Source organism: Calidris pugnax, unplaced genomic scaffold, assembly GCF_001431845.1.
Source record: "Calidris pugnax isolate Ruff unplaced genomic scaffold, ASM143184v1 scaffold21, whole genome shotgun sequence".
Classification (NCBI taxonomy): Eukaryota; Metazoa; Chordata; class Aves; order Charadriiformes; family Scolopacidae; genus Calidris; species Calidris pugnax.
In genome coordinates this window covers 1667661-1693946 of record NW_015090770.1, presented here as the reverse complement: position 1 = coordinate 1693946, position 26286 = coordinate 1667661, and the positions used below count along the sequence as shown (strand labels likewise).

Below are 26286 nucleotides of genomic sequence, written 5' to 3'. Positions count from 1 at the left end.
CCCCCCCCCCCGCCGCGCTCGGGGCCGCCCATTGCGGGCGGGGGGAGAGCCCCTCAGGGGCGGTGGGGAGGCGACGCTGCAGGGCTGCTGGCCCTGAGAGGAAAAGTACAAAAAAGGGAAAAAAACCCACCTTTTTTTTCCTAGTGAGCGTCGTTTTCAGGAACTACAGTGTGGCCGCAGGCACGACAGAGGCTCTTTTTTCTTCAAAAGCACCCGTCTGTTAACACATAAATTGTTCTTCCTTGATAAGGCTCAAATAAAGGTTCCTCCCTGAGGTGGGGCGACATGAAGCCGCCGGGATCCTGCAGCGTCCATCGGGGTCTGTGTTGGCTTCAAACAGATTTCAAAACTTTCATTACAACATTTTTTGAAAAGAGACCATCTCTTTTACCACTACCTATACATTCTCCCTTTTCAGTGTTACAGAGCAGTCCCTTAACACGTGATCCTGAAAACGTTTTTCAGTGTATCGCTCTTGCTACTGATAATTTTTTTACTTCTAACTACATGTGTACAGGGGAGAAGGGAAACCACAATTTTCTCCTTGTTTTTCTTTCTCCGGCCAGGTGATGTGGACAGATTGATGAGACCGAGAAATGCTGAATTTAAACCCAACAGTGTTGCTGCCTTGGGTAGACACAACCTCTTTTGCTGGAGACCCCCCGGCATCCCTTGTAAGCGTTGTCCCAAGCCTGTAAGCCCTCCAGACTCCCAACGGAGTCGGTGGAGGAGCCAAGGAGAAAGCTTAGCACCAAAGGAATCCACACTAATATCCTGCAGTAGGTAACACAAAAAAATACATTTGAGAGTAATGGCTGCCCCAGCTCCTTCTGCCACAGGTGTATTACATTTGTCGTGGGCATCAATGTGCATTTGGGACAACCCCTATTCACAGCCCTGCTGGTTTTTTTTCATGATGTCTTGCATATAGGCTTAATATAGAAAGCTAGAAATATTTCCAGAACTTGTTTTTTCTTACATATTCCAAGAATAAAATTCTCTTGCATCTTTTCTAACATAGAGGTAAAATGTGGCCAAAACCAACCCTCAGTTTGAATAAAAAAGGAAGAAAGAAAAACTTCAGATCATAAAATTCAGCTCCCAGAACATAGTTTCCATACTTAGTAAAATGCAATTGCTGTTGATTAGGAAAGAATGATGCCTATACCCTTGATGAGGCTGGGAAGAAATGCCCAGTGATGACAGCATTCAAGCTGGGTTTAAGAGAAAGTTCTGGATGAGCTTCTACACCAGCTTCATGTGAACTCCAGCAGCTCACTACCCCACCATTTCACAGCATGTTTTTTATCAGAGCTGGTCCTTACCTGCCCTCTCTATTTTCCCCCAGTGTGTAACATCACCCTAAAGGTGTGTAACCCCTCAGAGAGGGACCTAAAATACCTCCCACCTGCCAAACCTCCTGTTTCAGCCTTCCTCTCCTGGGTGCACACAGCTCTTCCTCATAGCTCCATGTGCTCTATCTGGCTTTGATGGAGCTTTGATCCTTTCAAACATCAGGGAAGAAAGCAAATTAGTGCTTTTCCAAACTATCCATTTACCTCAGCTGAGTAAATTAGATTCAGGCAGACAATTTATTCTCCACCTGACAAGCTGGGGAGATGGCTGAAATAATTTTCTCTTGCAGAATGGATCTGCTGGAGAACCCTCACAGGGGGCTAGGCTGCTCAACTTGGCTCCCCCGGGCTAAGGGAGATGTCTCTGCAATATGCTGTGTTTTTTATATGGCACGGTTTTGCATTGAAAATGGATTTGCCAGCTCTGGAACTTAATCACAGCATCCCATGCTGAACTTGCTTAGGTCCATGGGTTTGCTGGGATTTTGTTCCTATTTGCAAGAAAAAGGGCAATTGTTATTGTATTTCTCATATTCACCTACTCCAATGTGGAAGCAGAGGTGGATTCTAGACCAGGTTGCTCAAAACCCCATCCAGCTTGGCTTTGAACACCTCCAGGAATGGGGCATCCGCAACCTCCATCTAGTGGGAGGTGTCCCTGTCCAGGGCAGAGGGGTTGCAACTAGATGGCCTTTAAGGTCCCTTCCAACCCAAACCATTCTGTGATTCTATGATTCTCCTCCCAGAGAAACACAATTTGCATTTATATCTGTCTGTTTGCACAATGGTTGAGTGTAAACCAGAATCCATCTCCGCTTCCACATCAGAGGAGGTGAATATGATGCGCCTCTGGAAAAGCACTCTGTAAGGTTTCCTGCGAAGTAGCAAATCAGTGGAAAAGGTAGGTGAAAAGAGGGGATTATCAGCCAGCAAATCTGCAGATTTCCTTGGGATGGCTAGTATAAATAAAGACTATGAACTAGGATTTAAATAGGTGCTTCTCACCTCAGTTTTATCTCTATATTCCAAACTTCAGATGAAAAATGCATGTCCTGATTATCCAGTTGCCATAGAGGCATTACAAACAATTTAATTATTTAACAAAGAAGGGAGAAGAATTATTAGACAGAAGCTCTAATGGAAAATTAAGTATTAATAGATAAATATTGAATATCAAAGTTGGTTAGTGTTTGATAAGTAAACAATCCTACAATCAGAATAATGCAAAGCAAAGTAATTTCTTTTCTTTACTCCTAAAGTTACAATTAAAAGTCTTTCAAGATTGCATGTGGTTGGTCTAGATGATCTTATAGGTCCCTTCCAACCTAGGCAATTCTATGATTCTATGCATGAGCAAATTCTGATGTTTCATTTCTGGTTTAGATTACAGACTTGAAAGAAATTGCAGCTGTGACAAATTTACCGTGAATACACTGAGTAGGAACGAAGGCAGACACACACAGCCAAGTGCAACACTACATTGTTTAATTAAACAAACACCTCGTTTCAGGATATGTGGATTCTTGTTAATAATTCTCTGTAGTCTGCTGCTGCTCTTAGGTTTCCCAGCCCACGGTGTCTGTACGGCTATGCTGACATCTGCTGCGCTGTACATCAAGCAATGATTTGCACAGGTGAGGATTTTCCAGGTTTTGTTTTGCATCCAGCTTCTTTCAAATACTCAGCCTGCACAGGAGTACAATGGGAGGGTCACAAAATATTAGCCTTTTCATTCACACCATTTGTGCTTAAATCCAAACATCTTCTCTCCGAGACTCCCAGGCAACCATTGCCTATTTCAGAAAATGCCCCACATTCAGAACTACCTTCAGGAGCAAAGCTCCCTCAATTCCACAAATGCCAGCGAGAGCAGTGGCTTTCAGGGGAAGCTGTTACAATATGAATGGAATAATAAAATCTTCCTTGAGCCAAAGGAAAAGAGAGAATGACTTGGCACCCCACCGAGATGATGCAGCAATTGCCAGTGTGGTTTCTTCAGACTACTGTAATGACACTGTCTGGCTGCCTCTCAGACCCCCCTTTCAACAATTTGTTTAACCCTTTGACCAATTTCAACCAAACTCCACGGGAAAGCAGAGCTCTTCAAGAAATGAAAGTTTCTACAAGCTTAGTGGGGACAGGGGCAAGGAAGGCTGAAAGGTTTGCTCTTTGCAAGGGAAATGATGCTGTGTGAGCGTGGCAGCCAGCACAGGCAAGCCCAGCACTGGGCAGGAGAGGCGTCCCGTGGGGTTAGAGCAAATGCTGCTGCTTGCCCGACTCCTGTTCCGGGGATGTGGGGAGACATGAGGGTGGTGTGTAGGGAAACAGAGAGCATTGCAGTGCTAAGGAGAACATATGAGATGAGCTGGAGTCACAGTGGTCAGAAGGAAGCCAGATTCCTTCATTGTGCTGCTCAGCTGACGACTTGCTCAATGCCATAGTTGGATTTTCACAGGTAATGAGCCAGATGTTTTATGGCCATAGTCATTGACTTTACTGGTAGATCTGGAGCACACACACCCTTAGAAGATTAAAGAGCGGACCTTAAGTTTTGGGCAGCAACTCATCATATTTGACCCGTCTGGGGTCCTGGGTGATGGTAAATTGGAAAAGATGGTAAAAGATGTTTTGAGAAACTTTGCCGAGCTGAGGACTGCAGTGCTTTGAGAAAGAGCACTAGTGTGTGGTGCAAACTGTGGCTGGTTTTTGAGGCTATATTCATTATTGTGCTACAAGTGAACTTGGCAAGCGAGGGTTTGGAGCACCTGTCCTGGCAGCTGGGAGCCCACACCCAGGTTAAGCACACAGCCCCTTTGCAATAGTTTTGCCACAGAAACAAAACCTGGAAAAACAAGGAGTGTTCTGCTTCTAGAGAAGGGGACTGCTGAGGAACTGTCTATGGGGAGCCCAGGATGGCTGGAATCTACATCCGGCCAACGAGGTATGACACTGGTCCAAACACAATGACATCTTGCAACCTATAGCACTGGGACAACATGCAGAAAGGCCGTTTCTGTGGGTGTCGGATGAGAGGGTGAAGCCCGGGGAGCATTTAGAGTCCTCTTTGGAAGGAGTGAGAAGACAAGATCCCCTGTTTGCCCTGTCTCTGGTGCATACCCCAGGCTGAAGGTCATCTTCAGCTCTGGCAGCTGCGCTCGCCGGGGCTGGGTGGGAGGTGCGGGTAGCCGGCTCTCCTGTAGCAGGCTCCGCCAGCCTCCTGATTTCTGGCTCTGGGGGATGTGTGCTGGCTGCAGGAGGCATGTGCAGAGCTGTCGGGAGCAGAAGCAGTGCAGGCAGCCCGCATCCACATTCCTCCAACCCTGTTTCTCAGCAGGACACTTTTTCCAGCGCTGTGTTTCCCCTTGATTGATTACCTTGGCCATTGCGGGGCTGACATCTTACACCTGCTTGGTCCTCCTCTCATGGGAGCATGAGGAATGATCATTCCCCAGCGACACCCGTCGATAACGGTGAATAACAGCCGGGAAGGGAGGCAGACGATAGTAGGAACACGCTCAACAGAGGTGCTGTTATTCTTGGGACAGCAGGCTTCTGCAGAGGAGGAGGAGGAGAGCTTGGAGGGTGGTCAGGGGAGTCCTGTCATTGCTGATGCTCTGTTGGGCTCAGCAGCTGGAGAGAAACATTGGCTAAGGATGGTCAAAGCTGGGAAGGAAAAAAAGAGAGGAGGGAAAGGGATGAAGTGAAAGGAGCGAAGAGCCACGCTGGAGAGCCTACAGACAGCCTGGTGACGTCTAGTGTGCAAGGGGTGAAGGAAACAGACTGTGATTGACTATGTGGACCATCTGGGTGATCACCTTCTGGATTTCAGCTGTCCTGGTAGGTGCTCAGAGCTATCTATTCCCACTTGCATGGAATCACATGTTGTCTGAGTGAGTGTACCTCTGTGCCATGAAGTCATGGTGTCTTTGTTTAAAAAGGTCTGTGTAGCAGTTGGGATTTTTTTTTTTTTTTTAATTGTTGCTTCTGCTGCTTCCTGCACTAATTGACGGTGGCCAGATGGTTAGATGGTGGATGCCTCAGTTTCCCCACCTATATAAAGACAGCAGCATGCCTCACTTTCCCCATCTGTGTAAAGACAGCCTTGTTATTAACTTGCTTTGGTAAACAGGGCAGGTTCTGCGATGAAGGAGAAAAGACTTGATGCCATTTAGAGAAGCTTTGCTGAGTTACACCAGCAAGCAATCCCCTAAGGGGCAATGCCCACCATTACCAAAGCCTCCTTTGATTCAGATTGAAGGAATGCATAGCAATGTTTGACTCGCAAAGTTTGGTTTCTCTCTTTTTGTTTTATCACTTTATTGGGTATTTATGTGGCAGATTGTTACTGCTGAGCTCCAGGTGCTCAGCCTGGATGGGAAGGACAGCTGAACTTGGGCTGTGATCTCCGGGTGCTGCTCAGCTTGCTCAGCTTTTGAAAGCATACAAAACCAAGGCTGAAATATGTCCAGCTTGGGTGTGAGAAGCTGGGAAAGGATCAAACTCTCGGCAAATGTAAAAAATCACTGTCTCACTGCAACTGATGGAAAAATCAGTCTATTTGTCCCAGCAGGGGGTTTGGTTCAAACTCTGAGAAAACCTGAGCTCTGCATAGATATTTTAATTGCAGACTGAATGCAATCTGCGAACTTTTTTGCCTTTTGATCATTTTCCACAGTAAAAATAGCGACTGTGATGGTTTTATTGTAATTTTGGTTTCTTATTCTTAGGTACTACTTAAGGGACTCTAAAGAGATGCCATTGCTCAGGGTGCCACTGAGAGCACCTCCTTCGCTTGGTCTTTTTCTATCCCTTCAAAATACCTATTTTGATTTTGCCAGACATCTTTTGTTCTCCTTTAAGTCCTCTCAGTAAACTAAACCCGCTTACTTTCAAATTAAATGGCTGTGAATTCTGTGGCTGCAAATCTTACCTATATTAAATAGCATTTAGGTCCATTCCTTTCACAGGTTCAAAACTGTAGTTGGCTGTTGCTATCAATATCACAAACTGCAGCTTTCTGCCCGTTCGGGACATCTAGTTAGCACAGCTGTTTCTGATTGGAATGGTTTTGCTATCTTAGGTGGTCTTTTAACAAAATATGAGGATGTCTTGCCCTGTCATCAAAATCTGACAGCCTGGGAGCTGTTTGGTAAACAGGGCAGGTTCTGTGATGAAGGAGAAAAGACTTGATGCCATTTAGAGAAGCTTTGCTGAGTTACACCAGCAAGCAATCCCCTAAGGGGCAATGCCCACCATTACCAAAGCCTCCTTTGATTCAGATTGAAGGAATCAGACCAGTGAACTGGTCAGGAAGGGACGAAGAAACCGCATGGAGAGAAGCCCATTTTCCCCCTCGATTCCGAGGCGCAGGGGCAGGCTGTTTGCTCCCAGTTGGGGATGGTAAACAGGAGTGAGACTGAGTGCAGCCGGCAGCAGAATGGGGTTATCTGGCCATGGGAATTGGGATCTCGAGTCCTCTCAGCAAACAGCTGTGCCAGACCTGCCACAGCCCCGCTCGCTCCCAGCCTCGGATGCCAGCGTTGGCAAAGACCGACCGAGGGACAGCGTTTGTGGAAAGCAAGGTCTTCAAACCAGCACCCCGAGGCTCCCTGCTTTCTCTGGGTTTAAAATCCTGCTACCTCCACCTCTATTACCAGCCAGTGGTATCTATCTGATCGCAAGAATAGGGTGGACATCACTGGGCAGGGTAATTAACTACACCATGTTCCTGCTTGAGCAACGCATTTTATGTAAGAAAATAGCACTGTATCAGATCATCAGTGTGGTCTTCGCAGCTGAATGTGCTAAAAGAGTGTGGCCTCGTTCTAGCCATAAAGAAATAATGTAGTCTTTAAATCTCTTTCTGGAATAAAAGATTTCTTAAGGACCTACATTTCTTAAAAGGAAGCAGTGCCCACAAGATGTATAGGCTTCTTTAAGATGAACAGTTTTCCTGTTTCTAAGATTACTACAATGTGATTGCTAGCATTTATTTTGATGTATGTTCAGTACCATCTTGAACAACCCGCATGCTGACCAAACATGTTGGCTGCTTCAAATGCTCAGCACTGGTGGTGTTTTTTAATGTATTTTCAAGGCAACTTCTGGACAGAGTTCTGTCTGTTCTACAGCAGAACTGTTCTGGACAGAGTTCTACAACTTCTGCTTCTGGCAGAAGCATGTTGTAGGTCTTAACTGTCACATTTGTACTTGTGAACTCTGAAAATGTACTAAATTGCTCTATTGTTGGTAATCAAATAGATAACAACAGAGAGTGGTAAATAACGAACATTTAACGAATGTATCAATATTTAGAAATTGTCAAATTCAGGCTTCAATTACATTTCTCTAGACATGTTACTCCAGTCAGACATTCCTATGTTATTCAAAGACTAAATGGATGTAAAAAAAAAAAATTTTATATGGATTAAAAGTGCACTTAAATCCTGGCATCAGAGGATTGTTTATTTTATCTGAATTCTTTGCATGTGTGGTTCCAGAAAATTCATTACAACATACAGAACCAAATTGTTCATATTTTATTTATTTCGTGACGCACGAAGACAAGGGAGAAAGATGCTGAAGTTAAACACAACACACCAATTAGATGAGGCACGATACACTGCTGAAAAGACTGAACTTTGTTCAGAAATACAATACCCACAATACTTCCAGCCGAAATGAGTGGGAGTATAGTCGCTCATGTCTGTTAGGCTAAAATTTAATTGTAGAAAAGTAATAGTTTTCATTACAAGGTATTCAGTGATTATTGTCTCTCCTAAATCTAATCTGAAAATGATCAGCAATGCTAGGAGTTTGATTAGATTGAATAGTAATATGATGCTGCTGGGTTAACTTTTCCTACAGAAAGTACATTAAATAAAAATCTATCATCTGCTGCTTCTCAAATAATACAACCTGATGACTTGCTTTTAATATTTTAAGTATGTGTGTGTATATACATATGCATCCATATATATGTACATATAAGTTCCATAGTGGGAATTTATAAAGATTTTTGGGTTTGTTTGTGAGGAGAAAAATTATCTACATTGTTATAATGGGAACCCACTTATATTCAGGTAGGGTTTTTTGTCAAAAATAATAGAAACTGGTAAAATAATAGAAATTATAAAAGTACTTTTTTACTGCAAGACATAACAACTGGGACCTTGTCCTACAAATAATTTGCAATAACATTTAATACATGCCATTTTAATGGTCGGTAGCTGTTTTGTACATTCCTTTTGGTCCAGCTACACGTAACATAACACCACCCATTTAATTGTTACATCAGGATTGAATTAAGACTAACATTTCCAAGCTGTTTTGTCAGAAAGGAGGATGGGGCAAGATAGGAAGATGAAAAAGATCACCTTAGGATAAATTACCATCTTGGTTCTTGCAAAAATCTGGGTGTGATTCTGGTTTCAGGTTGGCGCCTGCAGCTTCCTGATCAGTAGCAGTGAAACAGGCTTGGATGGTCTGCACCCAGTGGACATGTTTGGATCACTTGTGCCCAGGAAAATGAGCTGCCAGGTCTATGGTTTAACGCTGCCAGGGGCGAGTAATTAATTCTCTGTTGCTCTAGGAGAGTCCAGCAGTGCCCTGGATGTTTCTGCAGTCTTTTGGAAGAGCATCCTGCTCATGTACTTAATTTAGCAGGATAACACATTAATTTTTCTCAATAGCAGTAATGTCAGCAAAAAAGAGAAGGCAGCAAGTCTGTGCTTGCCTGCTGCTACTATAAAAAAGCAGACTTAATTAGGAAAATTGACTGTATTCTAAGGAAATTGACTGTATTTCAAGGCTATATTGCCCACAATCAATTGATGGGGTTGCGTGGGGATTATGAGCATGAGAAAGGTAAATCCTATTGAGGGGATGTAAGTTTTAAGAGGAAAAGTGATTCCACTGCTTTTAAAATTTGCAGGTCAGAGCTGTCCCACCTGTCTGTGATCTCTTGAGTGTCCTGAAAAAGGAGAAAGAAAAATGTGCAGAGACTCTCTCCCTGGAGGCAAAGAACAGAACACTTGAAAATGGTCTGCTCCTGAGCTCAGGTAAAGGCTGAATCAATGTGCAGGATAAAAACCGTTTTCAGATGAGCTGGGTGGCCTCAAAATCAGATAACCCCACATTCATTCCCATAGGAGGCATGTGTCTTGTGTGCATCTCTCTTTTAGGAATAGAAAAACAGGTAAGATCTGTTATAAGGCTCTGAGTGTTGGATTTTGACCTTGTTGTGACAGCCAGAGTCGCAGGAGCCTTCTAACTCAGCTGCTCAACTGCAGTCCTCGTAACTAGGGAGTGCATCAGCAACGAAATCTTGCAAATTGCAGAGGATTTGGAATTCTTCTCAACTTGGACAAGGATATTTTTATAAAGTCAACCCAGTAAGTGCAAATTTACTTAACTATGTTGCCTTCAAAAGCAATCAGTACCAGCAGCCAACAGGTAAATCACGTGGCTTGAAGGTTCTTGCTGCTTCCTCCTTGCTCTAAATTAGTCATGTAACAGAGCTCTTGCATTTTCAGGGAGGATTTATCATCATCTAGAGGAGTATTTTTTGGCCTAGGAACAGCTTGTAGTACTGAGTCTTCATCATGTAGACAGCTTTCCTTTCACAGCTGAGCAAGTGTGTTCACGTGCAAGGGATCTCAGAGAGGTAACTGCAAGCAATTACAGAAGCTTGCCTAAGAACTGAGGGTTTGTTCCCCCAGGCAGCAGTCGGGTCAGCATCTCACAGACTACATTGGATAAAGGCAACAGGTGTGACTATTTTTGTGTGTGATGAGCCATCACCACAAAGAATGGGTCAGTATCATTCACAGCATCTCACTGACTGAACTGTTTCTGGGTGACTTGTGGACTGTGACATGACAAGGTCCTCACCAGTGTGGAAAGTGAAGGAGCTCCTGTGAGATGTGCAGGGTAGAGGGTGTCCTGGCTGGAGATAAGTTACCATGTTGAACAAGAGTTGAGGCTTTTTCTTAGTTTCAAAGCCTTCAACACTCTAGCAGAGAGTGATGGAGACACAGAACTGTTTCAGTATGACCTGGCACAAGGGCAGGACTCAGAGGGAAGATCTATTGCCTGGTTTCTTAGCATGCCAAGCATTTTTCTTTGTCTTTGTTTTATCCCTGTGAGCCTTGTAGGCTGGTAGGTTTGAGCACAGCTTCAGGGCATTACGCCCACGTAGCGGTGACAGGGTGCCTTATGGCAGGTTGCCAGAGACTCCACAATGCAGATGGGTCTCATTGCATATAAGAAGTTTGATGATAGGAATAAATCAGTATTGTTTGTTTCCTTCCCCGGTGCCCTTCATCAAAGAGGAGGGTGGTTTGACAACCTACCTATTGTTCTGCTTTGACTTTGATCCTGTGACGTTGAGCCCTGCATTTCCTCTGCAGGAAGCTCACCAGAGCTCCGAAGATGCAAACAAGTTAAACTTCACAAGACCGTGCAGGTGGGGATCAGCGCTAGCATTAGCAGGCAATACTGTTTTACAGATGGTCTCATTTTATCTCAGGCAAATAGTAGCTCCTCGGCAGGGACTTAATCTAGTTTTAAGTTGGGTCCAAATCTTAAAAATTCCCCTGTGGCCTTTTGTTACTGGAAATTTTTAAACAGGATAATTCTACCCTCTGTGGCACTCTCCCCAAACCTATAGGTAGAGAAGGTAAAAGTACAGGATCACGTTAAATTTTTGAGAAAGCATTTCCAACAGCTGTTAAATTGCTCTTTTAACTCTGGCAACTCAGATCAAACAAGGCATACTGCCGCGGGCTCAGGGCTACCCATGTAGCAGAAAGTCTTAAGCTGGAAGTGGCCAGGGTGACTATGCCCTTCTCTGTCTCTGTAACTGTGCAAACATGCCTCCTGGCAGTGAAACCCCAGAAAAATAAACAGGAGTAAGATACGTATCTTTCCCCGAGTATTGGTTTCTGAAGAGGGAGCCCAGACATTTCCTTCTGCTAATTTTCACTCGAGGAGGGTTTTTTACCTCAGTAAATTATGGAATAGTGCTTTTATTCTGGAAAATATTTGCTTGTATTCTGCAAACACCTCCAGCCTTTGATTATCTGCATGTCTGAGGTCCATGTGGAGAAAATCCCATACAGGGAATTCAGTCTGGAGAAGAGAGAAACAAAGCTCTGGGTATCCAGTGCATGTTCCTGGTGGATCTTGTAGGGAGGGAGTAAGGTTGCTTTCCAAGCTGTAGGTCGCCCTCCATACCCCCATAGCTCCTGCATCTTCCCCAGAAGCTTTGCCTGGTGCAGGCAGGCAGCGTCAAGTGGAGTGGCATGAAGAGGGGCAAGGCAGGGGACGAGCTTCCACAGTGCTGTCTCTGCTGCGATGCTCATATCCCTGTGGAAATGGTACAAACGCAGGAGAAATGTCTCTCCTGGGTTTTGTTTTCTGCTCCTGGGAGACCATCCCAACAGGTTTTTCTGTGCATCGAGTCTCATTTGGGGGCTTTATACTAGTGGTGTTGGTATAAAGGTTAAATAACCCAAATACTGCGACACAGCTAGGCATAAATATCACCCAAGGTGAAGTTTCATTTGCATTTAAACTATTGCTTTGAAGTAAATGGTTACCAGGTCATATAAACATTGGCAGAAGGGGGACACCAGAGCTGAGTGCCCTGGCTGTTGAAAATTCCAGGCATTTGGACTGCTGTGCAGGAGGAAATCAATACATTTCTGGAAATGAAAATATCTTTGTCAGGCAACTGGAGGCTGGCCCTATGAAGCACAAAGCACTTGAGGAGAGCTCTCAGCACCTCCCTTCACTTTCAGTAAGTGTGCAGGGCGTTCAGCACACACAGGGACCCACCAGACATACGGTGGTACTGGCATGCTCCAGTGGCCTCTTTTTTCCCAAACATATTACCAAACCCACAGAGGAGGATTTACTAAAACTAATGACAGTGAGAGGAGGCAAAAGAGAACCAGCCAGAATGATTTCAGCCTATGTCTGGGGAAAAGCACAATAAGAAAGACCAGAATTACAGTTTCTCTGTGGCACAAGGGGCATCAACTGTAGATCTTCTCTATTATCACTCTGCACTGCAGGCCAAAATCAATCCATGCCAGCTTCAAGCACCTAAGCAAGATGTCTAAGTTGAGTCTGTTCTCCATTGACCATAGGCTCCCTAATGCATCTCTACCAGCCCTGCTAGAAGGGAACACAGCCAAGCTGAGGGTGCAGCTGGAAAAGCCCACCTCAAACACTGACTGTAGGAGGGAATAATGACTTAAAAGAAGCATCTCCTGCACCTACCTGAGGGAAATGGGGTGAACCTGGGAAGTGTTGGTCAGTCCCTGCAACTGACAGAGACCTCAGGTGGCAGAAGATGCAAGGAGGGCAACTGAGCCACAGGGTCATGCCTGCAGAGAGCCCAGCAGGACTCCAGGTTCACTGTCTGCTCTGAGATAGGTCCCCCTACATTCTCAGGGGCCTGGCCTTGGAAAGAAGAACAGTATGGGCAGATTTTGCCTGAATATTGGTGTGTATCCATGTTCTGCCTTGGCCTGTAGATGTGATGACCTTCGCTTTACAGTCCCACAGGAGTGACAGAGCTTGGCAAAGTTTTGCTCTCCTGCTGCAGAAGAGCCATTGAGACCCACAGCCAAGCCCAGTGAGTGGTCTGTTGGCGTTATGCACTCCAGTGCAGCCTTGGCATAATGAAAGAGATGAACAAGAAGAGGAATATTTATGGTGATACCAGGATGACAGTCATACTGTTCCCTTCTGCCCTTCCCCAAGTATCAACTCCTAGTCAAGTTGTATCTTCCTCTGTTTACAAAAGGATTATGTAAGGAAAACATCAGGGTTACTCAAAGTGGAAGCTTTAGGAAGGCTGAAAAGCAAGCTAAAAAATTCACATCCGGTTTCCTTCATCTTTCCAGGGCCATTCAATAGTTACCAGAAGACAGATGGGTAGCCAAGGGCCTGATGCAAAGTTTACAAGGGCCCAAGTTGCTCTTTCTTTGGCTAGTAAAGAATGGTGAAGTCAAGGACGAGAACGGGACAGGCCTGGAGCTTGCTGGGGCTGGTTTGAAGCAAACAGGAGCTGTTCTGCCCTATCCAGGTCTCAACAGGTCTCAGCAGGGCTTGTTCTGTCTCATCCAGCTTGCTTTTCAGAGTACTGAGCATCTCTGTTCCCGTAGTTGCCTTGGTCCTTGGGAGACATTGCATGGTGTTTCGTTGCTTGGAGATGTTTTATAGTGTTTCATTGTTGGGAGACATTTCATGGTGTTTCATCACTGGGAGATGCTGCATGGTGTTTCCTTGTTGCCCCCCCCAGGAACATGTCCTGGAATGTGGGATAACATGAGCTGCTGGCCTTCATCTGCGGTGGGACAGATTGTCAACACTCACTGCCCTAAATTCTTCCAGATGCTCACTGGGAAAAAAGGTAACACTAAAAATATGTTTTTCTTGCCCAGGTGTTTTTTATTTTTATTTTATTTTAAAATGTATTATTTACAAAGATGCCACTGCAAGGTCTGAATCTGAAGTGAAATTGTGTCCCTGCTTCTTTTAAAGATGGATGGTCACTTAGCAGCTCTGTTTCTAGCACTAAGCTAAATGTGGGAAACCCTGGAATTAAAGTAGCAAGGTGTTTTAAGTGTTTATTTTTCTTAGCCAGGTGGAAAAAATGCAGGAAATAACTGCTACCGTGAAAAGCATTTTTTTAACATGGTTTCTTAAGGGAAAATGTGTTCATGTAGGCTCTGTGTTCATGTATTTCTGTTCATCTTTCCCCTTCTAATACCTCTTAGAGCCAGTGGCTGATCTCAGCTGAGCTTGACAGGGACAAAACTTTACACAGTGTTACAGTTCATACAAGTTTTGACAAAGCAGCCACCCAGGTAGGGGGGAAAGATCCCTTTTGTTGCCTCCATCAAGAGGAAATCTGCACTGGGGATTCATCCCGTGGCTGTGACAGGCTCCACAAAAGTGGCACAAATTCATGGGAACTCAGGTTTCATGGCTTGCCAAACAACTTACTCAAAAAGAGATGAGCTCAAGCAATGTTTGTTGTCCTTTCTCTGGGATTTGTAAACTAGAAATGAAGGGAAATCTATTTCCAGTATATTACAGTAATCATGAGCCATTAAGTAGGATCTTTTGCCTGCTTTCTGTTCAGTTGTGCTTTTCAGCGATGCCCAAGAAATGTGCTTACATTTCTCTTTAGCGAGTTAATGATTCAGATCGGAAGAAGGTTTTGCATTCTTCAGTTATAGGACATGGATTAATGAGGTCCAGTACTTACAGAAAAGCAGACAGATTCATTTTATGGAGGGAGGAATGGGAGACAAAGTATTAGATTGTCTAATAAAGATTAGATAAGTCAGAGAAGAAGCACTTAGTGCTCTTTAAATAAAATCAGACATGAGCCATTCAGATTAAAATAAATACTGTACTACTTTCAGTACACACAAACAGTAGCTGCCCATTGAATCCTATAATCTGGTTTAAAGACAGAGGATAAACTATACAAAGACACACATCGCTGAAGAAATCATCCATCTGGCATGTGCTCACAAATCTTTAGCAAAATGATACCGGCCCTTAAATGCATTAAATGAAATGTCTGCTGGTACAGCCACTAGAGGGAACTTCTCCCTGCCTCTCGCCTTTGTACCAATGAGGAAAACAGGAGTTTGTACATCCAAAGGTCATAATTACATCTTAGATGTGCATTGCATTATCTTTGAGATAGTCTAATAGCTTTAAACTTTAGTTGCCCTCCTTATCAAGAAGTTGAGAGCTGAACCACTTCTGATAAGCAAAAATCAGAGTGACATTGCTCGCAACAGAAACCCAAGACACGGTCCATTGGCATTTGCATCTTATTTCGGTCTCTGCATCTGGCATTTTGGGTCGAAGTCAGCAGTATTTTATTCTCTTTCTCATAGCCACATTCTTCCCTGACTTTATACTGTGGTTGGCTTGTGACTCACATATTTATTACTGCTACAGTTGTCCTGTTCGAAGCAATTTTGCAACAAAAGAAAAACAAAGATCTGTTTGGTTGAAAAAAAAAAGCAAAAGTTTTCTCTCCTCACCACTTACAAAGCAGATGGGCAGCCACAAATGCCAAAGGCCCATACATTAAGGGACGCAGATAGCTCTGAGCTCTGACCAGACCCTGATCTCGGTGCTGTTGAGCTTTGTGCTGACATCCAGACTTGCATTTGCAGCCCAGACTGTCTGGCCCCTTCCCACATAACAGACCAGAGAAACAAAATAAGCTGGAAACAAGTAACATAACTGAAATTCACATCCAGACCTGCACATTGTGTCTCAGGCAAGAAACGGGGAAAGGTGTGATGGCTGTGGGGATTCAGAGGCAGAGGAGAAGGCCACGTAGGATAACCCCAGTTCCATGGCCATCCCTTCAGCCAGTGCTCCCCCTTGCCGAGGCAGCTCCAAGGCACCAGCAAACACTGAGCACTGATGGTTAGACAGACTGCAGACCCCGAGTCTGCTCCAAGCAGGGCATGCTGAGGTTTCCCTGCCATGTGTGTCACCCATAAGCAGGTAGGATTGTTAAAATTGTGCTCATGTCCATCAGTAGAAGATGCCCTGCATAATCTCCCATCCTTCACATGTAACACACTTGCATGAACACATCAACGCAGAACGTCACCTCTTCTTGTCTGATGTACTTTGACTTCCTCAGGTGAAAACAAGTCACAGGCATGCTTACAGGTACAAGACTCTGGTCTAAGTACATATATCTTAATAACTGCAGCTGAAGTAGAGAGTTTGCCACCACACTTGCCACCCTTGCTAAGCGCCAAGGCAGGTTGTGGAGAGCTCTTTGGGAAAGCTGTTTCCCTCCTGTTGTGGCTGCACTGGGTAGAAAACAGCATATATAAAAAGCAAGTCTGGCCCTTCCAGTGATGCTAAGCTGGAACGAGATGGTCATAAAAGCATCAGAATAATAATCTGATACTGACACACCCAGAGCTCTTCCTACACGGAGACCTCAGCATGTTGCTGAGCCTTGCAGTTTTACAGAGGTGAGTTCAAATCAAGTGCAGACACGCTGTCAGGTCACCAGAATTAGGCAGAGGTAGCAGGAGACCTGTCTCTGTACTGACAGTCCCAGCAGGGCTGCAGACAGCATAAACCAGAGCCAAGCACTGCTTCATATGCATCTCCCTCCGTTCCCTCAGCACTGCCAGCATGTTTTCCAGGAACTGGATGCCATAGAGTCCCCATGACTAAATGCGTGGGCAAAAGTAAACTTTTATGGTCCCTCCTGGCAAGGCTTCTACTAAGAAAGGCTGCTGATTTCAGGCCCCCTCTGAGTCCTTGCTAGTATTGCCATGACTGCAGCAAAGCCAGGATTTTACTCCATCTTTCTAAAGAGTGGCTCCTACCTAGGAGATGAATGCAATTAGGACAGCAGGCAGTAGATTTACTTCTTTGTAAAAGTTTCTCTTCTCTTCAGCACATAACCTACATGCCTGATAGGGTCATTTTCTTCCAGTGAGGTTGTAAGGTGTGTAGGGCAGGACTTCCCACTTCCACTTTAGTGGGCCAAACAGGAATATGGATGTGTTCAAACCTGTCCTAGTCAAGCATGTGCGACTGGCTGAGGATCCATTTCACTCAGCTTTAGGGGTGTAAAAATCAGACATCCCAGCACAAGTAGGTCAGACAAACTGCCCTCTGAGTATGTCTGTCTGAAAATGAGATGAATTCTGCAAATGCCTCTTTTTCTCCACTGACTAGAAAGACAGCTATGAGGGACACGGTTGGACTCAAGCACTTAGCTTTCAGAAGCCTAACTTAACTTAGGGGAATCTCATCCTAGTCTTTAATTTGCAAGTAAGCAAGGGAATCAACAGTATACAATAATGCCCAGGCCTGGCTGTGAGGAAAAGCCTTTTAGTTTTCATTTATATCTCACCAAAAATCTGTGACCGTCTAAAGTTTTTGTCTTCTCTTCAGACCATGCCAAACCACAGTAAGGCAGTGTGAGTATTCAGGAAAGTATCAGGTTTGCACGGACTATGAATCTGTGATTGAACAAGTCATGTGTTTGCTGATCTTGGAATGCTGGCCAAGAAACACCAGATGTACCGAACAGTATTATTTATGTTGCAATTAATAAAAACACATCCATCACAGTCATCCCTGAGCTGGCAAACAATATCATGACCCACACAAGTACACTGGGCAAGTATCAACATAATTAGCTCAGCTGTGTTTCACCTCCAGCTATGCAGAGTGCACTGCCTGGAGGAAAATACTCTCTTTGCTCTTGGAGCAACCCTACACGTTGGTGACTGACCCCCAAGGGGAGCAAAGATACAACTGGAAATGATCACACCTGATTGATTCTTTCTTTTTTGTTGTTCTTGTTACCACACAGGTTTTGTCTACCGAAACTGTACGAGTGAGGGTTGGTCAGACCCATATCCAAGACCTGATATCGCTTGTGGCTACAATGTCAATGACACCACAAACGAGGCCAGAGTGAGTCTGAGCTCCCGTGACCACAGATCTGCTTGTCAGGGGCCCTGGGGGAGGAACATGTTAAGAAGAGACTGAATGATTTAACTCTGGTGGGGTTATTCTTATAGATGTTTTTCAGCATAAATGCTTCCTCCAAATGATCAGAATGGATTGCTCAGGGTAAAACTTCAGTAGCTGATTTTACAAGGAAATGTATTTGTTAAGTAGGAGGGACTCTTGGTGTGGGCTGATTTCTACCAGACAGTCAAAGGTAAAGATGCGAATGTGTTTCCCTGCAGCGTTCGTATTTCATGACTCTGAAGACCATGTACACCATCGGATACTGCACCTCCCTCGTGACGCTGATGGTAGCATTAGTGGTCCTGGTCTCTTTCAGGTGAGAAGCATCTCTGGTTTCTGTTTGGCCAGGACTTCTGGTCATCTCAGCTGACACAGATCCTTCTGTTGGCTTTCAAGGCAAGTTAAAAGTTGAAGTATTTCTGAAAACCTTCACAGAGATCAGCGACAAAAATGATCTGGGTCTTGTCTCCCAGAAAATGTGATGGCTGCTCCTCACATTGTGCTCTCCTGTCCTTTCCAAAATGTAGCTGGACGTATTTTGTAGACTGGTGTTTGCACCACCTCCTTGCTGAGGTCTTCCCATGACTTCAGTGTCCTGTGGACAGAGTGTCTTTCCCTCTGCTGTTCTTTTCCCTACTTGAGACTGGCAAAACTTTGCTCTACGTGCTGCTACACTGACCTGTGGGAAGGTGTTTCAGATTTACAGCAGTGATCTGACAGTCAGCTTATCTTCACACATCCTTATAGCCTGGAATTTGTACTTGCTGCTGATTCAGTGAAATTAATTTCCCTTGCAGTATTAGGGAGGCACCTCCAGGCAGAAGGAACCACAACTACTTCGCAAACTTGTCTCCAGGCTGCACAGCCTCCGGATCCAGATTATATGGAGATTTAATACAGAAAACACTGCAGGCACAAGTGCACTGTGCAGGCAAATCAAATAAATCCACCCAGGTGTGGATAAACACCTTAGCTTCATGTATTCCAGAAAGGCGGGAGGGAGGCTAGACCAAGCATATTGGCATAAAATCTCAATTCTTCTGGCAACGTTCAGCTTGTTTTAGTACCTGAGTGGAACAGATGTGACTTAAGCTTTTTAAGGTCTTCCCTAGGATATCCCTCTTGGGAAATGCATTAGCCTTCCTTTCACAGACAGAAAAACAGCATTCTTAATTTGTTGGTTTAGCATTAACAAGGATTGAAACCTGCTGTTTACAGCCACGAGCTAACTGCGGTGGCCAGGAATGTAACTTCACAGGATGTCTCTCTCTTTTTGTAACAGAAGACTTCGCTGTACGAGGAACTACATCCACATGCATCTCTTCACATCGTTCATTTTGCGAGCCTTGTCCAATTTCATCAAGGATGCTGTTTTGTTTTCCTCTGAAGACACCAGTTACTGTGAGGCATACACGGTAACCCTCTGCTTTCCACCTTGCTCCATGCCTCAGTTTCTCAGCAGGATCCTAGCAGTAGTTAGCGTGCAGGGAAGGAAATCTCTGTCCCAGCTTTCTATTCAGCATGTTATAGAGGTTATAAGAGAAGAGAGGTATGCCCTGTCCCTTCTCTGTCACTTGATCCCACATTTTGGTTGTTCCTGGCTGAGATTTCCCTGTTTTGGAGTATTCTTTGTGGGTGAGGGAGGCATGAGGAGCTTCCCAGGCTGCGGCATACACACAGAAACCCAGGTGCAGCTCCTCCTGGCTATAGATGCCCTTACAAGTATTGGAGCAGAGGGCATCCAGGTCAGTCTGAAATAGGTACCTGCATTTGTCATCTTGAGTGCGTTGACTAGATGGCCACAGAAGACTCCAGGAGTTCAGCACATCTACCCAGAAATGCCTAAACATGGATGTCTCAAGCTGTGAACACGGGATACACCACCAGGGTGGAGATTACATAGATTTTTAGACCCTGGTAGGTGGGGCTGGCAGGAAAAGTACGAGAACACATTAAATATTGCTGACATACTGCTGTGTGACACCTGCAGTAAGATATGGATTTGCACCCAGAGAGCCTGGAAAAGGAACCTCCCAAATTTTGAATTGTTTTTTCCTTTTTATTGCCAGCAAAATATCTTGAAAACAGGGGAGGCGGGGGGGAATAAAAGGGGTTGGAGGTGAGCACTGGAGACAAAATATAAGAATTAGGGAAGGAAACAAAACAAGGCACTTTGTTTTGGCTTGTTTTTTTTTTTTTTACCCCTCCAGATTTGCTGGATTCTTTCTGCTGAAGAAGAACAGTTTGAGCAAATTTTAACTTGTCCTTATTGACCCTTTTTCTCTATTAGCTCTCCTGTTACTAGTAAGGTAGCAATAGGGAAACTTCTCCAAGTGTGACAGTAACCCAAACCCACGTGTCCATGACACATTTCATGCATTTGTTGATTAATGCATTTACAAGTGCCAGCCATGCTTTCTTGTCATGTGAACGCCTGTCTCAAGGCCACCCATTTAGTCCCCTAATTGCTATAAAATCTCTATTTGCCAAGATTTATTTACAGCTCGTGCTCTGTTAGAAAATAGATACAAAACCCAGGCAGAAGCTAATTACTCTCTCTTTCCTCAGGCTGGGTGTAAGCTCACCATGGTCTTCTTTCAGTATTGCATCATGTCTAACTACAGCTGGCTCCTCGTGGAGGGACTGTACCTCCACACTCTCCTGGTTATTTCTTTCTTCTCGGAAAGGAAGTTTCTCTGGAGGTTCATCGCCTTCGGATGGGGTACTGGTTCTCCTTTCAGTAAGAATAACTGTGGATATATTTTGCTTTTGGGGTGGACTTCTGGAGCAGTAACTAGCTTTTCCAATTGCAGGTGCCCCAACTGTGTTTGTGGCCGCATGGGCGACTGCTAGGCAACTCCATGAAAATATTGGGTAAGTTGCTTGGAAGAGGGGAACATGGCCTGCTGGGGGGAAGCATGTAGCCCTCATGGAGGCTGCTCCACTGGGTTCTGCTTGTTCCTAACCTTTGGAAGCTGAGTAAACTGTCCATCACCCCGCTGAGATGCAAGCCTGTATCCTAGTGTGGGCAGGAGTAGAAGTCCAGCTGAGCAACCTGAGAAAGACCCTCAAATTTCACTCAAGCATTTTCAGGGGTAGGGGGTAGTCTCCAAGTATGAACTCAGCTCATGATGTTTTCAGTATCTCTATTTGACTTTCTGATCAGTGAAACTTTGCTCCTTTCTCTTCTCCCTTTTAAACTTTTGAACAGTGGTTCCACTGTAAGGACAGGATATATTTTTGTACCATGCAGGTGGACAGTTTTCTGTCAGAAATGTTGTACAGCTAAGTGAGAACAGGAAATGAAGGGAATAGGGGCCAATGTTGTACAGCTAAGTGAGAACAGGAAATTAATTTCATAGAAGAAGGGAATAGGGGCTTATCTGACGTGTAAAACAGACTAAACCTCTTGAAAAGGCACCAGTGTTTTCATAACTGACTGCACCTTCTCTTCTATTTTTACAGGTGTTGGGACATTAACACTGATGGCAATACCTGGTGGATCATTAGAGGCCCTGTAGTTTTGTCTATTTTTGTAAGTCTTTTCTGGGACAAGCAGATTCAAACTGTATTTTCAGATATTGTGAAGTCAGAGATCATCTACTCAACGTGCTTTAGAAGTGTGTTAATGAACTGATCTTAGACATGTGCCTGAACTGGTGTGACACATGAATTACTGCTTAAGCAACTTCTGCTCAGCAGGATTTAGTCAGTAACAAATGCCCTGAAGCTAAGTTCACAAGAAAAGCTAGAGTGTCCTCCCAAGAAGCAAGAGCCTGAAGAAGATCAGGTTTCCACATCCTGTTGATTTCATATGAACTTGGCTGGCTTGTGGAAGCTTGTTTTGGACTGTTTCAAGGAGGGCTCTGGAGGAGAAACCAAGTGGCTGTACATTTCCGTACAATCGCCTTTGTGTCTCCCGGTCAATGCCCCTCTCAGCAAAGCCAAAACCAACTTGCCTTACATGACCATTAGCCTTTGTTTTCAGCAATGAAAGCAGCTCAAAGGCTGCATGCACCATATGTTAGTGGACTGCAATCATACTATGATGGCATTGCTCACTGAAATAAGGCATAGGCATTGAAACTCAGTGTGAACCTGCTCAGTACAAGGCAATAGTGCTGTCAAGGACAATTTGGTACATACTCAGCAGCTGTGTTGTGAGCATTTGCTGGTGCTCAGCCTCAGAGCCTTAGGTACCAAGGAGCTGCTTCTTGGACATAATTGTTCTGCCCAACAGAGCTGCTCTGGGGCAAACCACTCGGCAATGATCTATCTGAAGCCCTAGTCCAGAAACATGCAAATTGCTGGTTACTCTCCAGTAACCCACTGACACTGAGTTGGTTGAGGTTTTCATATTGCCAGTAGGAGCCATTACGTTTGCAAAACACAAACTGCGACACTGGCATGCTCTCTTGGAAACCCAAGCAGCAGAGGTGGTGGGTTAAAGTTCTACTCCTGTTTACCACTGCACAATCCTTCACTCCCACAAGACAAGCAGAAGACCACACAAATGATTCAGCATCAATTTAACAAGGCCACAGCATTTATTGTTCTTAACGAAACAACCCTTATGCTCCAGGAGCCACTCAACAATATTTAAATGCCGACAAGGCCCAGGCATTCTGGAAGGCAAAAAGCACAATCTTAATTTATCTTTTGACGGCCACCACCTGCTATCTCCTTCCAAGTTTCCTCAAAATCCTGATCACATCTAGCTTAGCCCGTTAAGGCTGGAGCCGCCTACATGACTCTGCCTCTTTAACCTAAAAGAGGCTTTTCTCAAGCCCATAGCCACAGACAAACAAACAGCCAGTCCTTGAGAATTCAGATCTAATCTCTTTATTCCTCACAGTCCTTAGCAGTTCAAAGGGCAGAAAATCAACACTGATAAAGTCCTTTGTGCTCCTAGGCCAACACTCACTGCTGTGCTGCCCGGGGGCAATCCCTACCAGCAGGAATCCCCTCCATCCCCCCTTCCCCAGTAATTTTCATCAGCAAAAAGTCCTGCTCAGCCTACACCACTCGTGCCTGGCCTAGTGGGTTAAAAATCCCAGAATTCCCAGCTTGAACCTCGTTTTTCCCTCCCAACATCCCCCAGGTTTTCAGTCTTTCCTTCACATTCTCCACCCCTAGCTCCTCCAAGCTCTGCTCCTTTCCTCACCCCTCCCCAGCTCCCCAAACTTCCAGCCCTCTCCGGTCACCCTCAGCAGCCCAGACCACGCAGCCACAATTGCTCCCTCTTCAACCAATAGTTTAAGGAACCCGGGGAGATCCTGGGTCTGTCTCATCCACAGTAGACACACTTCTCTTAGGGAAACCCACCACCTCAGGGCCACAATCACGTACAAGCCACCATGAAGAGGATACACCTCTGTGGTGGTGTTTCCAGGTGCAGGGGAGGGTTAAAGGCCTGCCACGGTGCAGGGTGTTGCAGAAGGGCTGTGGGTGCGTGTTGGGGGGCTGTGTGGGTGCAGGAGGAGAGCAGGGCCACGTCGGGAGCCCCGATGTGAAGGGCAAATAACACCCAAGGTCGCTACACGCTGGCCGAAGGAGAAAGGCACGTTCAGGCTCTGCCTCCCCTGTGACTCCTGCTCTTTGCCTGAGGGTCAAACGAGCAGAAACAGCTATTGCTTCACCTTCGCCCAAACCCGAGCAGCAGATCAGCATTTTTATCTGATATCCACCCTTGGAGAAGGGGGAAAATGCAAAGGGAAGAACTTCAGTGTTGACTCTCTCCTATCCCCACTTTTAACTACTTTGCCTCCATCACCCCAAACCACGCTGTGTCTTTCAGCAGGGAACAAACAGCAGTTTAACAAGTGGTAGCTCCAGTGCTGCCCATTTGCTGGCATCCAAATCAGGGACAGGCTGCACGGGGGCTGTCTGAACCCCACAGCCAGAAGGGACCCTGCTGATGTGCCTGGTCTCCCTGCCCTTTGGTGATCTGCCCGGATAATAAGCCCCCATTGTCCCCATAACCAAAGCTGCACCAAACTGGCAGGGAAAGCAGCCAGCACCCAAGCCCAGGGTGGCTGGGCAGGGTGGTGAGGCAGGGATGGGGACAGGGACATGGACAGGTCAGCCCCAGCCCCTCTATTCCGCCTGCTCAGCCCAAACACCCCAAACTGGGTCTGCTGATACCTGGCAGTGACATAAGTGGTGATGGGCCACCTGGGCATTTGGTTTTGTTGCTTTTTTTTTTCTTTTTTCTTTATTTCATGTCCTTCCTTTTGTTTTTTTTTTTTCAGGTTAATTTCATTCTTTTTGTCAACATTTTAAGAATCTTGATGAGGAAGCTCAGGTCACCTGAAGGACGGAGCAGTGATTTCAATCAATACAAGTATGTCCCTTAAGTCATGACTTTATGCCACATGAGCCCACCCATGCCCCTCTTGCTCCTTCTGCACTGGCTTTTCCCTCTGTTTTCATTCTCAGGAGACTCGCCAAGTCAACTCTTCTCCTCATCCCTCTCTTTGGGGTCCACTACATCATCTTTGCTTTTTTCCCAGAAGATGCAGACAGTGGCACAATGGAAATACAGCTGTTTTTCGAATTGGCTCTTGGATCATTCCAGGTAATACTTAACAAGCTATTATTTCTTTAAAATAAAAATTAAAAAACAAAAAGAGGCATAACATATACCTCTGCAACAGAGTCCCAGTGGCAAAGCCAAACTGTATAATTTCCCTTGAGACACCTCATCTCCACTCAAAAGCTGAAACTGCAGTTCTAATTCCGTGACCATGGTTCTTTTATCTTTTAGGGCTTTGTCGTGGCTGTACTTTATTGTTTTCTTAATGGTGAGGTGAGTTTTGTGTATATAACATTTTCTTTTATTGCTCAAGCATGCCTCATTAATCAGTAGGATACGTTCTCCAATGAATTATACATTTTATCTGAGGGTTTTCTTCCCAGCTACCTAACGTCACTTGTGAAATACCTCCTAGACCTGGCAAGCCTAAATAATTGTGTGCCAGATGCAAACTTCACCTCTGGACTATTGCAGCCTTTTCATAAATCAGATAAAATTATTACTGTCTGGGAACAGAGGGTGGGAGTACCATCCCGCACACGGTCACACTGAGAATCAACTGATTCTGGCGTGTGATGCTACTATCTGTCATCCCATGGCTGTTTTCTTTGCTTGATACTTGGGAAGGAATTTATCAAAAGCTGTATCCAGTCCAAGTTTATTTGGACTCTTATCAGGCAAAGCTTTTGGAAGAGGGACTGTTTCCTTTGTAGTCATACAATAACTCCCAGGCTCCTGGGCTAGAACTTGCTCCCTGAAATGCTGCTGCTGGTGGAGGTGAGGGAAACATTATCCAAACCTGGGAGATCCCAAAGTTATTGGAAGGAAAAAAAAAACCTAAACACATTAGGGTGCCTAAGGTTGGAAGAAAAAGTCATTTTGAAAGGGAAAGGGAGTTTGAAATACTTTGATCCTTTAGCAAGGTTCAGAAAAAGTTGTTTTGAAAAGAAAATCTGCATTTTTTTACCTTAGTGTGCCAAAATGTCCAGTTTTCATAACGAGAATAAAAATCTTGGAAAAATCTAAACCAAACGCTAAGGCCTGCTAAATTCTGTGAACAGTTTCACCTGCAAGTAAACAGAAAAACAAATTAACAGAAAATTGTGTGGCTGCAACAACAGTATCACTAGAAGTGACAAGAAACAGGCCCTAGCCAAACCCCTTAAACTGGGGGTTAAATAAATAAATCCAAACCTTGGCAAAGGTAACCCACTCTCCTTTTCCTGTTATACTGCTCTCTGCAGTGCAGGGCTCCAAGATAAACTAGCTGAACTAAGTATTTTGTGACCTTTCTACCTAGGTTCAGCTGGAAGTTCAGAGAAAATGGAGGCAGTGGCATTTAAGCAAACACTTGCGTCAGCATCTCAGCACCTCAGCAAGTAACGGAAGAAGTGGCTTAACTCAAGAGATGCAGATGGTGAGGTCGAGCCCACCAGGGCACAGGAGAGCAGCCCTCCAAAGATCAAGCATGCTTTAACACCACACACCTGGAGGATACCTCCATGCTCAGATACACATGGTTGAGTCCCATGGACCATGCTGGGAGTCTCGTGTACGTATCTGAAAGTGGGACTTGGCTGTAGATCAATGGTTCTTGAAGCACATCTGTTCATTTATATCCTGTGCAGCACCAGAGTTATTTTGCAAGGCAAAATGGGCCAAAACATTATGCTCTTCCTTGGGTTTCTGGCCACAGCCATTTGTGTTTCTTTCCACACCAATATTTTTCAGCTGCTATTTCTACCTTAAGTGTGACCTTTCATTTTCCCGTGTGGTTCTCCAACACGTTCCAGGCTAAGCCAGGCTGGTGAGTTTTAGATGTTCTCTGTT

General features: G+C 44.9%; 2 protein-coding genes across 2 annotated transcripts in view; one reads left to right on the top strand and one right to left on the bottom strand.

Moving 5' to 3' along the window:
* CFAP221 (cilia and flagella associated protein 221) overlaps positions 1–255 on the bottom strand; it is a 30507-nt gene extending 30252 nt beyond the window's left edge. The window contains exon 1 of the transcript XR_001411614.1: positions 131–255. The gene's annotated coding sequence lies outside the window, so the exon portion shown is untranslated. The remainder of the gene's footprint in view (positions 1–130) is intronic.
* Positions 256–5147: 4892 nt separating this feature from the next.
* On the top strand, positions 5148–26076 carry SCTR (secretin receptor). The gene is made up of 13 exons (XM_014939128.1): positions 5148–5192; positions 9289–9415; positions 13669–13779; positions 17758–17861; positions 18140–18237; positions 19204–19336; positions 20490–20643; positions 20735–20795; positions 21387–21456; positions 24173–24264; positions 24360–24498; positions 24688–24729; positions 25757–26076. The coding sequence occupies exons 1-13, from the start codon at positions 5148–5150 to the stop codon at positions 25931–25933; spliced, it is 1353 nt and encodes a 450-aa protein (XP_014794614.1). The 3' UTR covers positions 25934–26076.
* The last annotated feature ends 210 nt before the right edge of the window (positions 26077–26286 follow it).